This window comes from Bufo bufo, chromosome 5 (assembly GCF_905171765.1).
Source record: "Bufo bufo chromosome 5, aBufBuf1.1, whole genome shotgun sequence".
Lineage (NCBI taxonomy): Eukaryota > Metazoa > Chordata > Amphibia > Anura > Bufonidae > Bufo > Bufo bufo.
This window is the reverse complement of record NC_053393.1, coordinates 201,272,358-201,288,509: the sequence shown is the minus strand read 5'-3', so window position 1 is coordinate 201,288,509 and position 16,152 is coordinate 201,272,358. Positions and strand designations below refer to the sequence as shown.

Below are 16,152 nucleotides of genomic sequence, written 5' to 3'. Positions count from 1 at the left end.
CACAAAGACATCCACAGATCCCCCCCTAAACAGTGCCATCCACAGATCCCCCCTAAACAGTGCCATCCACAGATCCCCCTCCCCTAAACAGTGCCATCCACAGATCTCCCCCCTAAACAGTGCCATCCACAGATCCCTCCTCCCCTAAACAGTGCCATCCACAGATCCCCCCTCCCCTAAACAGTGCCATCCACAGATCTCCCCCCTAAACAGTGCCATCCACAGATCCCCCCCTAAACAGTGCCATCCACAGATCCCCCCTAAACAGTGCCATCCACAGATCCCCCTCCCCTAAACAGTGCCATCCACAGATCTCCCCTCCCCTAAACAGTGCCACCCACAGATCTCCCCCTAAACAGTGCCATCCACAGATCCCCCTAAACTTTGCCATCCACAGATCCCCCCTAAACAGTGCCATCCACAGATCCCCCCTAAACAGTGCCATCCACAGATCCCCCCTCCCCTAAACAGTGCCATGATGGCACTGTTTAGGGGAGGGGGGGATCTGTGGATGGCACTGTTTAGGGGGGGATCTGTGGATGGCACTGTTTAGGGGGGGATCTGTGGATGGCACTGTTTAGGGGGGATCTGTGGATGGCACTGTTTAGGGGGGATCTGTGGATGGCACTGTTTAGGGGGGAGATCTGTGGATGGCACTGTTTAGGGGAAGGGGGATCTGTGGATGGCACTGTTTAGGGGGGGATCTGTGGATGGCACTGTTGAGGGGGATCTGTGGATGGCACTGTTTAGGGGGAGATCTGTGGATGGCACTGTTTAGGGGAGGGGGGATCTGTGGATGGCACTGTAGGCGGATCTGTGGATGGCACTGCCATCCACAGATCCCCCTACAGTGCCATCCACAGATCTCCCTCCTCGACGCTCACAGCAGTATATTTATAAACTAATCAGTAACTACTTTAACTTTAATCATTGCTCATTGCTGAGCTCTTTACTTGGATTATAATTTATTTGGATATGGGATATCTTACTTTGTCTTAGCTCCGGTAATAGCAGGCAGTGCGGGGGGCGGCGCTCACTCACTGACATCACTCGCCTGCGCCGCCTAGTGGGAGGAGCAGGCGCGTGACATCAGTGAGTGAGCGCCGCCCCCCGCACTGCCTGCTATTACCGGAGCTAAGACAAAGTAAGATATCCCATATCCAAATAAATTATAATCCAAGTAAAGAGCTCAGCAATGAGCAATGATTAAAGTTAAAGTAGTTACTGATTAGTTTATAAATATACTGCTGTGAGCGGCGTGGCCCTGTATATTCTAACCCCCAGGCAAGCGTCCCTGTCACCATGGGAACGCCTGGGGGTTAGAATATACCATCGGATTTGAGTTTTTACGATCTCACTGAGCTCGTAAAACTCAGATCCGATGGTATATTCTAACCCCAGGCAAGCGTCCCCGTCACCATGGGAACGCCTGGGGGTTAGAATATACCATCGGATTTGAGTTTTTTACGATCTCACTGAGCTCGTAAAACTCAGATCCGATGGTATATTCTAACCCCCAGGCAAACGTCCCCGTCACCATGGGAACGCCTGGGGGTTAGAATAAACCATCGGATCTTCTGAGTTACTCAGCAGCTAAACAAGCACCGGCGACCCCCCGGAAAGGGCCGATCGACCCCCAAAGGGGTCGCGACCCCTAGGTTGAGAACCGCTGCAGTACAGGATTCAATTTTAACTTCTTATTTTCACCCACAAAGCTCTCTGTGCAGCCAATGACTTACTATTAACATCCACCGTAATCCGAACCCCATCTCCAAGACTTCTTTCTAGTTGCACCAGTTCTTTGGAATGCTTTACCAGAAGCAATTAGGTTAATTTACAACATCTACAGTTTTAGGCGCTCCCTAAAAACACATCTTTTTAGGTTAGCTTATTCACTTAAATGGGTCCGCAATCCGGGAGATGCGGTGCGGACGGGGGCACGGATCGGAAGCCCATGAAAGCACTACGGAGTGCTTCTGTGTACTTTCTGTCCGCGCCTCTGCACCGCAAAAAGGTATTGCATGCACTACATTTTTGCGGTGGGGACAATCTGATGCGGATCGCAGACCCCATTCAAGTAAATGGGTCCGCGATCCACATGTGGCGGCCCTGCGGTTGGTGCCCGTGCATTGCTGACCACAATTTGCTGTCCACAGCACGGGCCGGGCTGGCACACATTCGTGTGCATGAGGACTTAGGCATGGCTACACGACGACATGTGTTGGCGACATTAATGTCGCAAGACATATGGTGTCGCACTGTGACATGCAACATGCTGCGACTGCAATGTGACAGTCGCACAAAAATCCATCTTGGATGGCTTTTTGCGACTCACGTGTCACAGTCGCATCATGTCTCATGTTACAGTTCGACACCATAGACTAGCATTATAAAAAAAAATGCGCAACATTGGTGCCGCATCAATGTCACGTGACACATGTCATTGTGTAGCCCTAGCCTAATTCCTCTAAAACTGAACTATCAGCACCCCAAGCACTCAGAGGCACTACAGATATGGCTGGCGACCCGCTTATGCAGCCTTAAATCTACTCCCCTATTTTTCGTAAGATGGCTGGACTATTGTACAAAAAAAGCACTTCTACCTTTTGTCTCACCCCCATCCCCTCATAGATTATAAGCTCTTGCGAGCAGGGCCCTCATTCCTGATCTGTTTCCCGCAATGTTATTTAAGACTCTGTTTGTGCTTGAACCCCCTGAACATCACACAATTATGTTTTGCTCTTTCCACTGCATGTAGTGACGCATCGCGATCGCGCCGCCCCCCTTTATTGAACCCCTTAGATGCCGTGTTCAACGCTGATTGGGGCATCTGACAGTCACATTCAGGCCTTTTAGGGGTTAATTAGGGGTTATAAAAATACTCACCTCATCCATTTGCTTGAAGAAAGGCCATCGCAGCCATCTTGATTGAAAAAAACATGCCAAATCTTGGTGTGCTGATGTGGTGATGTCATCCCGCTGGGCATATGCTGTGATGTGCGTGAGATTTGGGAAATTTTCTTTAATGAAGATGGCCGCAACGGCACCTCCACGAGCAAGTGGACGAGGTGAGTATGTTTGTTTTTTTTTTACTGCCATTTCAGTAAAAATTTATTCGTTACCACAAAGCACCATGAAATTCGCTTCATGGCGAATCGAATTTTACCTGAAATTCGGATCAAAGTCAATTAGTTTAGCTTCGATTCGCTCATATTATAGTCACATAATCTATAGTAACCCTGATGACCGTGAAAGCTGGATATTGTATCCTGTTTGACCTTGAGATTTAAAGTAACTCTAGCTTAAGTCTTTAAGATTTTGCCATATATCTAAATGGACATTATGGATTACATATTACGGAGCAGAGTTTATATCCCAAGTGTTGTCAACTTACTGTAGTTATTACATCTTTACATGCTCAGCTTATAGCATCAATATAGTTCATTACATTTTAATTTACCTTTCGTAGAACAGATTTGTTGGGCTATAACATTTTTTATGTCTTTCAAAGAATCAAAGTCATGCACAAAATGGACCCTTTTGGGATCTCCGGTGATTTCCAGCAACTGAGTTTGGTTGGCTTCTTTAACCCCAATTGCATACATATTTACATTGTTTTCTCTAAGGATCATGGCAGCCTCCTTCACACTATCTTGAGATTCTCCATCTGTAAGTACGATAAAATACACAGGCACATTCCCTTCCCTGATATTAGCGGGATCTAATATTAATTCACGAGTGAAATTTATTGCTGCTCCTGTGTTGGTTCCTCCACCTCGCTGCCTCATGTTCTTCATCTCCATTTTCAATTGTGTTTTAGTGTAATTTGTACCAATACCAATCTCCAGTTGACTGCGGTCAGAGTACTGTACAGACCCAATGCGAACATTCTGATGCCCAATGTCAAACATATCTATGAGATCCACCAAAAATGTCTTCATGGCTGTAAAATCATCGGGATAAATACTTCCAGAGCCATCAATGAGCAGATGAATATCAGCTAGTTCTGTCTTCTGACATCCTGCAGAGAAACACATTTGCATTACAATCAATAATAATGAAACTTGAATACATTATAATGATTTTATCATAAAAGGGATTGTGCATTGTAATGATATTGATGACCTATTCTTCTCTACCTCTCACCCCGCACCAATGAACTGTTTGTAAAAAGCCATGGCAATCTGACAAGTGATGCATGCTTTTCACTGTTAACCTGCACCTCTTTTGATTGTAGTGAAGTGTCAATACAGCTTCCTCTCCCATTAAAGTGAATGCACAACCCTTTAATGTAAACTGGTTCAAATAATAGATGGAAATTTTAATCCCAATAAAAATTTCATGCATAAAAAAATATGTACTGTATACACTGTATAACAAAGGTGAGTTAGACTTGCAGTTAGGATACTTTGGGAGGCATATTAGATACCAGCCTTAATACCCCTTTGTGTTGGTGGTGGCTAAGCCTACGTTTTGTAGAGGCACCTGTCTAAATGTACGCCAGCTCCTACATTTAAACATTTTCTATTCCTAAAACAGGCATGGAAAATGATAAATGAGATGGGCCTGCTTGCTCTCTTTTTTAGACCTGACGTGAGCAGGAGAAAGTCACAAATTGCGGCTCAATTAACCTTTGCTCCGCAATGTGAGCCAGATATACGCCAAAAATTGGCGTATATCTAATAAGAAATGTGCCCCTTTATTCCAATGAGATATTATAACTAAACACCTACATGATATGGCACCTTCAGAAACAGCCAGCTTCCAAACTGAAGCAGAAGTGTATAAAGTTATGATATGGGCCCACAGACTTCCATGGATACAACTTGGAGCTTGCATGGAGCCTTATAGGGGTATTCCAACTCATTAAAAATGATACCCTATGGCCCTCAAAAGGTTTAAAAAATAAACTAGATCATGCTAACCTTACCAATCCCCAGCCACTGCTGTTCCAATTGTGCATGGGTTCCTTCTGTGCTCCACTTTCTGCTCATGCCCTGACAGCAGGAAATTTGTTGCTCAGCCAATCACAGGCTGCAACAGTGACCCATCTCACCCAATAATTTGCTAAGTGTCGAACCCAACCATTTTCTGCTGTCAAGAACAGGGGCAGGCAATTGAGCACAGCAGGGACCATTGGAATGGCAGTAGTGTGTAATCAGTAAGATAAGGATAATGTTTTTTATACCGTTTGCATGCCATGGGGTATGAATTTTTTTGAATTTATCATACCAATTGCAAGTGTGTCAGATCTAGCTGAAGATGGTCTCCAAAATTATATTCATAAAACTCACTGCTTTCTGTAATTGAGTGATAATTCTTTATTAGTCACAAATGTTAACCAGAGATCAGCGAACTTTTGGAAAATTCGATTCGGCCAGCACATCATGAACAAATGGAGGAGGTAAGTATGTTTATTTTTTTATTTTTTACACTATTTCAGGTTAAATCAATTTGCTACCATGAAGCATGAGGAAATTTGGCTTCCCAACTAGTGTTGAGCAAACCCTACCTGCAAAGTTCGGGTCCGTACCAAACTTTGCGAGTTCCGGTACCAGGACCCCAACCCAAACTTTGCAGCAAAAGTTTGGGTTCGAGTTTGGTGTTCGGGCATTTAATAAATCTTATTGAAAGGCTGCAGGGCACCAAATCAACAAGCTTTCAAGCTGTAGACACTTAGAAGCCACCACAGCCATGCCTAGTAATGGCATGGCTGTGATTGGCTGGTGCAACATGTGACCCAGCCTCTATACAAGCTGGATCACGTGTAGCACCTCCCATCAGCTCTGAGTAGTGCAAGGACAGGAAGAAGGCAGCTGAAGTGAGGGAGAGTGTTAAGGATCTCATATGGCTATTTATTCTGTAGTTGACCTATAGTGATTTTTTGGTGGGTGCAATGCACACCTTTTGGTGTGAGGTACACCTGCATTGCATCCGTGACAGGAAAATTAATATAAGCTGTCTGTTAGTTCGGTGGGTGACATATACCCATTGTTTGTCTGAGGTACACCTGCACTGCATCTGTGACGGGGAAATTAATATAGTTAATCCATCTGTTAGTTCAGTGGGTGACATATACCCATTTTTGTGTGAGGTACATCTGGATTGCATCCGTGACAGGGAAATTAATATAGTTAATCCGTCTGTTAGATCGGGGGGTAACATATACCCATTTTTGGTGTAAGGTACACCTGCACTGCATCAGTGACAGGGAAATTAATATAGTTAATCCGTCTGTTAGTTCAGTGGGTGACATATACCCATTTTTGTGTGAGGTACACCTGGATTGCATCCGTGACAGGGAAATTAATATAGTTAATCCGTCTGTTAGATCGGGGGGTAACATATACCCATTTTTGGTGTAAGGTACAACTGCACTGCATCTGTGACAGGGAAATTAATATAGTTAATCACATCTTTTAGTTCGGTGGGTGACATATACCCATTTTTGGTGTGAGATACACCTGCATGACCAGGCATCTAAATGCAAAGCACGATTTGCAGTGGAGTACACACCTCAAAAACCACAAAAGATCTCAGGCTCTTCCTGCTCCCTCTTCTGCTGCAGTCTCAGCCTCTTCCTCCCCCTCTGGAGTGACAGTGGCACTGCAACCCCGCAAACAGAGGATGTGGCAGCAACACCACCACCGTCACCGTCACCAAGCATCTCCACACTGTCCCACAGAAGCTTTTAGCTGTCCATCCCCCAAACACTAGAGAGGAGGAGGAAGAAGTCTCCAACGCAGCTGGGGAACCACCGGCATCTCAGAAGGGTAGGCTAGCATGGTCGAAATGTAGAAAAGCTTTGTCAGCACGCAACAACTAGCACCAACAGCTGATACAGAACGTCTTAGCAGGAGGCAGCATTTCAGCAACATGGTGGAACAGTACGTGTGCACACGTCTACAAGTACTGACTAATGGATCTGCCCCATTTAACTTCTGGGTCTCCAAATTGGGCACATGGCCTGAGCTTTCCCTTTACGCCTTGGAGGTGCTGGCGTGTCCTGTGGCCAGTGTATTGTCCGAACGTGTGTTTAGCACGCGGGGGAGTGATCACAGACTAACGCAGCCGCCTGTCCACAGCCAACGTGGACAAGCTCACATTCATTAAAATGACTCTGCACCTTTCAGAGAACTGATGGCTTGTGCCGAGCCAAAGTGGAGAGTCCGAAGCCATCATTTTTTTGCGAAAAAGGCAGTAGCAGTCCTGAAAAAATATGTCGGACAGATGGTGGGCCAGTCCTTGAGCCTGTCAGTGTCTGCCAAAGTGCACGGCAGCGCCGACGTGTGGAGCTGTAACTACGGTCAGGGACAGTACATGTCCTTTATGGCCCACTGCATGAATGTGCTTCCTGCACAGTCACACCAGCAACTTGGCCAGGTCACGCCGCTTCAGCCTCCACGTTGTCACGTCGTTGGTCCTGCGACAATGTCCGCCTCTGCTTCCTCATCCTCCACCATGTCCTCAGCCTCAACTGCAGGGACAAGTCACAGTGCCCCTCCAGCATACCACATGTGCCAGGTACTGCGGTGTCACACTGTTATGCACCTCATTTCCCTGGGTGAACGGAGTCACACAGGGGAGAAACTGCTCTGTGATCTTCGTCAAGAAATAGAATCCTGGTTTTCTCCCCACCAAGTGAAAATCGGAACCATGGTGACAGACAACGGGAATAACATTGTGTCGGCGCTGCATCAAGGAAAGCTGAGCCATGCGCCCCTGCATGGCACACGTGTTCAATGTGGTTATCAATCGGTTCCTGAAGTCTTCCCCGCATCTGCAAGACATCCTAAAAATGGCCAGGAAACTTTGCAAGCACTTCAGCCACTCGTACACCGCAAAGCACACCCTCCTTAAGCTGCAGTGGCAGAACGGCATCGCCCAACATAGGCTGATATGCAACGTTTCCACCCGTTGGAATTCCACCCTACATATGTTGGACCGACTATATGAACAGAAAAAGGCCATCAACAATTTCTTGATGATGCAAGAGGATAGAAGTACTCCCCTGTGTAACTTCGATGTCAACCAGTGGCAGCTCATGCTTGACACCTGTCTGTTGCTCAGGCCCTTTGAGGACACCACGTTATGTGTCATCCGCCAGGACTATGGGCTGAACGACGTCATTCCACTGCTTCATGTCCTGGAACAGATGCTGGTAAGAATGGCTGGTCAGGGGACTGGAGATGTGGCACCTAGATCTCATGGCCAGATGAGCCCTGTGGGGGCTGAACAGGAGGAGGAGGGGGAGGAGGACATTGGAGCACAGGCAATGTGTAGCCAAATGGGTGGTTTTTCTACTCAGGTGACAGGAGAGGAGGAGCAGCCAGAGTAGCTCCAGGGCAATGAGGAAAACGAGACAGAGGACCCAGACACATTGTGGCACTATGCAGTAGAGATGGAGGCAGGGAGTCCCTCCGAGTCACTTGCGCAAATGGCCCGGTCCATGCTCACTTGCTTGCGTAGTGACAGTCGAATTGTCACCATTCGGCAAAGGGACTTCTGGCTCTCAACCTTGTTGGACCCTCGCTACCGATCCAGAATGGTGGCCTTTTTTACACCCACTGAGAGGGAGGACAAACTGAACTACTACAGAGACATCCTATGTAGTCAGATGGCCGCTGCCTATCTGCTCCATCTTCTATCCTCTTGCAGATCTGACCGGGGGGCCCTCTGCTCTCACGTTCTCCTGCCATGGCTGCTGGGGAGAGGTCGGGGTGGCAGGAGCAGTACCAGCTCCATCAGCAGCAGCCTGAGTCTACAATCACTGATGAGTAGCTTTCTTCACCCACATAGTGAAGAAACTACTGACCACCAGCAGCAGGTAGACCTAGAGCAAGACCTGAACCATCATGGTGGTGGTATACTTAGACAGCACCCTGCCACCCCACATTGAAGATCCGCTGGACTACTGGGCAGCCAAACTGGATTTGTGGCCGCAAATAGCAGAGTTTGCCCTAGAAAAGCTGTCCTGCCTGGCCAGTAGTGTGGCATCAGAGCTGGTGTTTAGTGAGGCAAAGGCCATAGTTACCCCAAGGAGTACTCTCTTGTCCACCCAAAATGTGGAGAGACTGACCTTTGTCAAGATGAATTAGGTGTGGATCAGCCAGGATTTCCAACCACCACTTCCTGATGCATCAGACTAGATCATCCATGGTGCCACACAAACACTTTGATAAAAGAGACCGGTTTATTCTGACTACCTGTCTCAGCTTCTACTCTGATGCTGCCACCCGCCTGATGCCACACATCTGATGCCAAGTGCTTCTTCTTTGAGTCACCTTCATTAGTGGGTAATGGTATTGCCACCCACGGCCCCACTCTGTCACCGGGTCACTGTGTGGTATCCTGATGCAGCTGCTGCTGCCATCTCCACACTATGTCACCTTGCCACTCTGTGGAATCCTCCTGATGCTGCTGCCTTATCCACACTATGTCACCTTGCCACTCTGTGGTATCCTCCTGCTGCCGCTGCCCTATCCAAACTATGTCACCTTGCCACTCTGTGGTCTCCTGCTGCTGCTGCCTTATCCACACTATGTCACCTTGCCACTCTGTGTTATCCTCCTTCTGCTGCTGCCATCTCCTCATTATGTCACCTTGCCACTCTGTGGTCTCCTCCTGCTGCTGCTGCCATATCCAAACTATGTCACCTTGCCACTCTGTGGTCTCCTGCTGCTGCTGCGTTATCCACACTATGTCACCTTGCCACTCTGTGTTATCCTCCTTCTGCTGCTGCCATCTCCTCATTATGTCACCTTGCCACTCTGTGGTCTCCTCCTGCTGCTGCTGCCACATCCACACTATGTCACCTTACCACTCTGTGGTATCCTCCTGTTGCTGCCGCTGCCATCTCCACAGTATGTCACCTTGCCACTCTGTGGTCTCCCAATGCTGCTGCCTTATCAACACTATGTCACCTTGCCACTCTGTGGTATCCTGTTGCTGCTTCCACCTCATAAATATGTCATAGGGCCACTCTGTGGACTTCTCATGCTGTTCCCACCCTCCCCACTTCATGACTGGGACACTATTTTGTCTTTCGGCCTGGCTGACATCATGATTTATTTGACCTTTCTTCTGATCTGTCAGAAGGAAGGAAAAATGAGACGCACAACGGATCCTGTCTGTGTAGCTGCTTTAAGGCCTGTATAGTCCCATCAGAATTGGCTTATGATTTGGTATCCAAAAGCAGGAGTAGGTACAAAACACCAAATACATGCAAATATTCCATTCGCGTGTCATCTCTGTTTTACATCCACTCCTGTTTTTTTTTTTTTGGGCATTAGCAATACTGATGGATTATTGGCCAATTGTTGACCCAGTGAAGGCATATGCTCCACAGACAGTATCCATTTTTTGTGGTTTATTGTTCTGGCGGATCTGAGGAAGAGCAAATTAATCAGAGACGTCAACACAAACTTACTGCTGTCACTCTGTCCGGGGGTGGAGGCTCTACTTGTACACGCGTTTAATAGAACAGGTTCTGTAAACATCTATGTGGAATCAGCTGGTGATGGTGTAAAAGGAGTGCGCTTCTTCTTGACGCTAACATCGACCTGTAAGGCTGAGTTCATACTTGAGTTATTTAGTCAGTTTTTGCCCTGTGACTGCCCTAATAAGTAAAGTGTGCAGTGATTCTAATGGTGACGCCTGTCATCTGCATGTCATACCATCTCACAGTATTACTTCACTACCAAGCAGACTCCCTATGCGTGTTACTAAAAGGCACAGTGTTCTACACTACTATAAAGGCTTTCTGCAGCCAGGAAATAGCCATTTTTTCGCCATGAATATATTTGGATTGAACCAAATTTTTCCCCAAAAATTCGGCAAACCGGTGAATCAAATTTTTGAAAAATTCGCTCATCTCTAATACTGTTATATAACATGGTTCCTGAAGATCAAACATCATGTTCAACATGACTGCTTCCCTTTAATGTACTATGTCATACAGAATATTTGATTTATTTCTAAGAATATTACCGTGTCTGATTAGATCTGTTTGTGCTGGTGAGTAAAGAGTATCTCTTTCAAGAGCATTCCCAATCTTCTTCAGTAGTGTGTCTGTGTTGTTTGAAAGATCAGCGAACGTATTCAATTTGATGCTATAATAGTAATTTGGATGTGATGCAATTTCATTCATCTGGGTTTCATTAGCTTGGGAAATACCCACAGTGAAAAGTCTAACTTTTTCTTGTCGGAGCAGATGGGCAGCCTCTGATACACTGTCTGCTGAGGACTTATGAGCGATCAGGATTGTAAGCTGTTCTATTCCCTGATTCCTTCTGCTTGCAAAAGCATCACCAAACACTTCACTTCTTGTGAAATTAATTGCACTTCCAATATTTGCACTCTTTTCACTTGATACCGTCAGTTCTCCTATAAATTCCTCCACAACAGAATTGCTGATTCCTGTTTTTAGGGAAGCAACTAATTTTGGTTGGCTGTTGAATGTCACTAGACCCACATGGACACATTTATTACTTATCTCCAGATCAGATAAGACATTGGTTAAGAAATTCTTCAACTCTTCATTTTCTTTGCTTGTATGTTCTGATGTGTCCACAATCAGCACTAGATCTGTTGCTATACCTTTTTCACAAACTGTAACGGGATAGAAAATATATGAATACACATGTCAATACAGTTGTGTTAAACTTAGAAAATAGGAATCCCTAAAATAGGAATACCGAAGAATTTCAATCATATAGTTATCTATGGTCAGTCCATCTTAACCCTATAAATTGTAAAATACAGTATGATGCATTGCAGGAATCTGCAGGAATATGTTTTAATTTTAATTTTATAAAAGATACAAAAATGTTTATATATGTAAGATTTCTATTTCTCCATGGTCTTCAAACCTTTTTAAGTACACATATAACATCAAAATGCTCCCAATACCCTTAAACCATGACAAATATATACTTTACATAGAGCTAATTGGTTTAAAATACGTAGTATAGTGGATTGTATAGTATAGAGTGCAACTCCTTTAAGGGAATCTGTTATCAGAAAATGAACTATTGCTTAAATCACGTTTTTATGTTAAAGGGTTTCTATCACTTCGTTTCACCTATTTAGCTTTCAGACACTAGCGATCCGCTAGTGTCTGCTTTATCTAACCATCCTAATATAAGAGCTTATTGTCCTGCCGTTTAGCTAAAAAAATAACTTATATAGATATGCAAATGAGCCTCTAGGTGCTATGGGGGCGTTATTAGCACCTAGAGGCTCCGTCTACCTTAACAAACTGCCGCCGCCCAGCGCGTCCCTCCAGTCCGCCCATCTCCTCCGGAATGCGATGCTCCTCGTATTCGGCGCATGCGCAGTGAATGTCTGATCGCTTCCCTGCTCAGACATCTCCACTGCGCCTGCGCCGATGACGTCATAGTGCTCCGAGGAACAGGCGCAGTGGAGATGTCTGAGCAGGGAAGCGATCAGACATTCACTGCGCATGCGCCGAATACGAGGAGCATCGCATTCCGGAGGAGATGGGCGGGCTGGAGGGACGCGCTGGGCGGCGGCAGTTTGTTAAGGTAGACGGAGCCTCTAGGTGCTAATGACGCCCCCATAGCACCTAGAGGCTCATTTGCATATCTATATAAGTTATTTTTTTAGCTAAACGGCAGGACAATAAACTCTTATATTAGGATGGTTAGATAAAGCAGACACTAGCGGATCGCTAGTGTCTGAAAGCTAAATAGGTGAAACGAAGTGATAGAAACCCTTTAACTGTATTTTTAACGAATTTTTGGTGATGTTATTTTTAATTGTCCATGTCAATATCTATATATTTTTTTTTTAAACATAAAATACAGCAGTTTTCACACTGGCCACTAAGCCCTTTACTGCAGTTATCTACTTATCATTACAGACAGGATTAGATATACATATATTATTTATATATAGATAACACAGGATCTACCATTCACAATAGGTGATATTACAGCTTATCAGCTCCCCAATGACCTCTGCACAGGTCACAGAGCATGCCTAGAAAACTCTCCCATAGAAGTCAATAGGGTCCTCTCCAGTCCATTGTGTCTATGGCCCATGCGGCTGCTGTAAAGCAGTTTTCCAACTAAATGCTCCCTAAATGCTGTTAAGAACAGCTCAGGCAAGACAGCAGCCAGCATAATCATGTTCAAGAAATAAAATTAAAAAATTTGCAGTCAGAAAATAAAAACGGATTAGAAAAAGGATATATATCGCTATCTGGTTTTAACTTGCAGAAAAAAATGGTGACATATTCCCTTTAAATGTTGTTTACTATCCAAGCAACACATTTCTAAATTCCAACAGCCATAATGGTTTATGCACTGTAATTCCTTGCTCCTACATAATTTTTCAACAAGATAGGGTCTTTTTTGCAAAATCTTTTGGACAGATTAATGGGGCTGATTGGAACGGGGACTGCACAGTGTACGTTTGCTGGAGGACAAAGACAATCTTCCATTGTATTACTATTGACTTGAATCCTCACACAGAGAAGATGATTCCTGTATGTAAATGAAACTTTTACCTCTGATATTAGGCAGTATACTGTGAACATTCAGATGAATTGCCTTTGATGTAATACATGAACAACTCAAGACTGCTAGAGTAGTACTATGAACTGAAGCAGAGGACGGGACCCCCTTTGATGATTTTTATTTTTTACAGTGCACAATTTCTTGAAATAAATGAATAAGTGTAAGAACAGGTAGGCAGAAAATGAAACATTAATTATGTAGCAATTAGACTACTAGAGAACAATACCTGCAGTGCTATTTATCATAAAACCCGATGAGCTAGCAGTTGTTGGGGAAGCTGCAGTAGTACCTAAAGAAAGGAAGTCAAATGAAGGTAAATGTTACAGTCAAAATTCATGCTAACGTTTCTTAAAACTTATTGCAATTAGTGTGAATATAAACAGTGCCCTTTGTGATATAAAGGGTGCCATGTAAAAAGGGTTAGATAAAACAAAATCACTCTAAATTCTCTTTTATACAGTCCTGAGTTTAAGACCACTTGAAAAATGGCAAAAAATCATATTTAGCATGGTTCCAAGTAGAGTTTCAACATGCAACAAGAAGAAATGGGAGTGAGACAAAACATTTTTTGAGCATTCAATTTAATGAAAACAACTAATAAACTGAAACAGGCTGTTTTTCAGCTGATCAAAAGTTTAGGACCACACCTCCAAAAAAAAACTAAACCCCCCCAAAACAGAAATCCAACTTCCAAACATGAACTCAGTAATGAGTAGCTCCGCCGTTATTGTTTATCACTTCAAAAATTTGTTTCGGCATGTTTGAAGCAAGCGTGTCCATGAGGTGAGTGGAAACATTTCTCCAAGTGGTGAAGACGGCCGCATGAAGGCCATCTACTGTCTGGAACTGTTGTCCATTTTTGTAAACTTCCCTTGCCATCCATCCCCAAAGGTTCTCAATTGGATTTAGATCAGGGGAACACGCAGGATGGGCCAAAAGAGTGATGTTATTCTCCTGGAAGAAGTCCCTTGTCCTGCGGGCATTGTGTACTGTAGCGTTGTCCTGTTGAAAAACCCAGTCGTTACCACACAGATGAGGGCCCTCAGTCATGAGGACTGCTCTCTGCAACATCTGGACATAGCCAGCGGCCGTTTGACGCCCCTGCACTTCCTGAAGCTCCATTGTTCCACTGAATGAAAAAGCACCCCAGACCATTATGGCGCCCCCTCCACTGTGGCGCGTAGAAAACATCTCAGGTGGGATCTGCTTGTCATGCCAGTAACGTTGGAAACCATCAGGACCATCAAGGTAAAAAAAATTCTCATCAGAGAATAAAACTTTCTTCCACCTTTGAATGTCCCATGTTTGGTGCTCTCTTGCAAAGTCCAAACGAGCAGTTCTGTGGCGTTCAAAGAGACGAGGTCTTTGAAGACGTTTTTTGTTTTTGAAGCCCTTTTGAAGGCTTTAATTTGGGTCGAGGATCGTCCAGTGTCTTGACGGACAGCCAATTGGATCCTCCAGCTCAGTGCTGATGAAATTATTTTGGGTCTTCCACTTGACTTTTTAGTTCCATAACCCTCAGGATCATTTAAGAAATTCTTACTGCGTCCCACCTCAGCAGCAATGGCGCGCTGTGAGAGACCCTGCTTATGCAGTTCAACAACCCGACCACGTTCAAAAAGGGAGGTTTTTTTGCCTTTGCCATCACAACGTGTGACTACCTGACAGAAAATTATAATGTATCCACATCTTTGCACAGATTTGGCCTTTTAAAGGCATGTGGTCCTAAAATTTTGATCAGCTGAAAAACAGCGTGTTTCAGTTTAATCGTTATTTTCAATTAATTGAATGCTCAAAAAATGTTTTGTCTCACTCTCATTTTTTCTTGTTGCATGTTGAAGCTCTACTTGGAACCTTGTTAAGATCCAACAATGTAAAATATGATTTTTTGCCATTTTCAGGTGGTCTTAAACTTTTGATCAGGACTGTATAATGCAAAAACTGTCGAGAGAAAATGTTTTCTGTATCTTGAATATTTAGCTTATTACTGACAGATAAAATCTGTGATCATTTTGTGAATTAATGTTTACATAATATATTCTGGGTTATTGTGTCATTGTTTCGGAGTCACAATGGAGTACAGTAATACAAATGAATTGGGTTTTTAGAGAATAAATTATATTCTGTATGTGGTGTATTTGTTCCTAATCCTTGCAATGCAAAAGGTAAAATCTTTGTCTAATCCTAAAAGGAGTTGGCACATCTCAAACATTGGTGACATATCACTAGGATGTGTCCCCAATATCTGATAGGTGTGGGCCCACTTCTGGCTACTTCTGTCAGCTCCGTAGAAGTGAATGGAGTGGTTGTTGTGCTTGCATGGTATGCTTCTCATTTATTTTTCTATGTGACTTCCGTAAATACTGTAGCCAAGCGTGAACTGAGAAATGAATGGAGGTTGGCTGAGCATGGACAGTCCACTCTTCTTCACTTTGCGGGCGGGCTCCGTTCTAGGGATAGATGCTGGTCGCAGAGGTGACCCTAGAAATGTATGACACCAATGTTTGGGCCAACCCCTTTAAAGGGAATATATCATCTCCTGTGCACCCTAATAAGTGCAGTACTACATGGATAGTACTGCTACCAATGACTCCAGATATGTCCTGTTCCA

The 16,152-nt window shown here is 44.6% G+C and overlaps 1 protein-coding gene across 1 annotated transcript in view; it reads right to left on the bottom strand.

The window, feature by feature from the left end:
• LOC121002731 (collagen alpha-6(VI) chain-like) overlaps positions 1 to 16,152 on the bottom strand; it is a 300,596-nt gene that overhangs the window by 194,604 nt on the left and 89,840 nt on the right. Inside the window, exons 5-7 of the mRNA XM_040434227.1 lie at positions 13,768 to 13,830; positions 10,990 to 11,610; positions 3,461 to 4,021 (exon numbers count right to left, since the gene is read on the bottom strand). Coding sequence (XP_040290161.1) covers positions 3,461 to 4,021; positions 10,990 to 11,610; positions 13,768 to 13,830 — 1,245 coding nt within the window. The remainder of the gene's footprint in view (positions 1 to 3,460; positions 4,022 to 10,989; positions 11,611 to 13,767; positions 13,831 to 16,152) is intronic.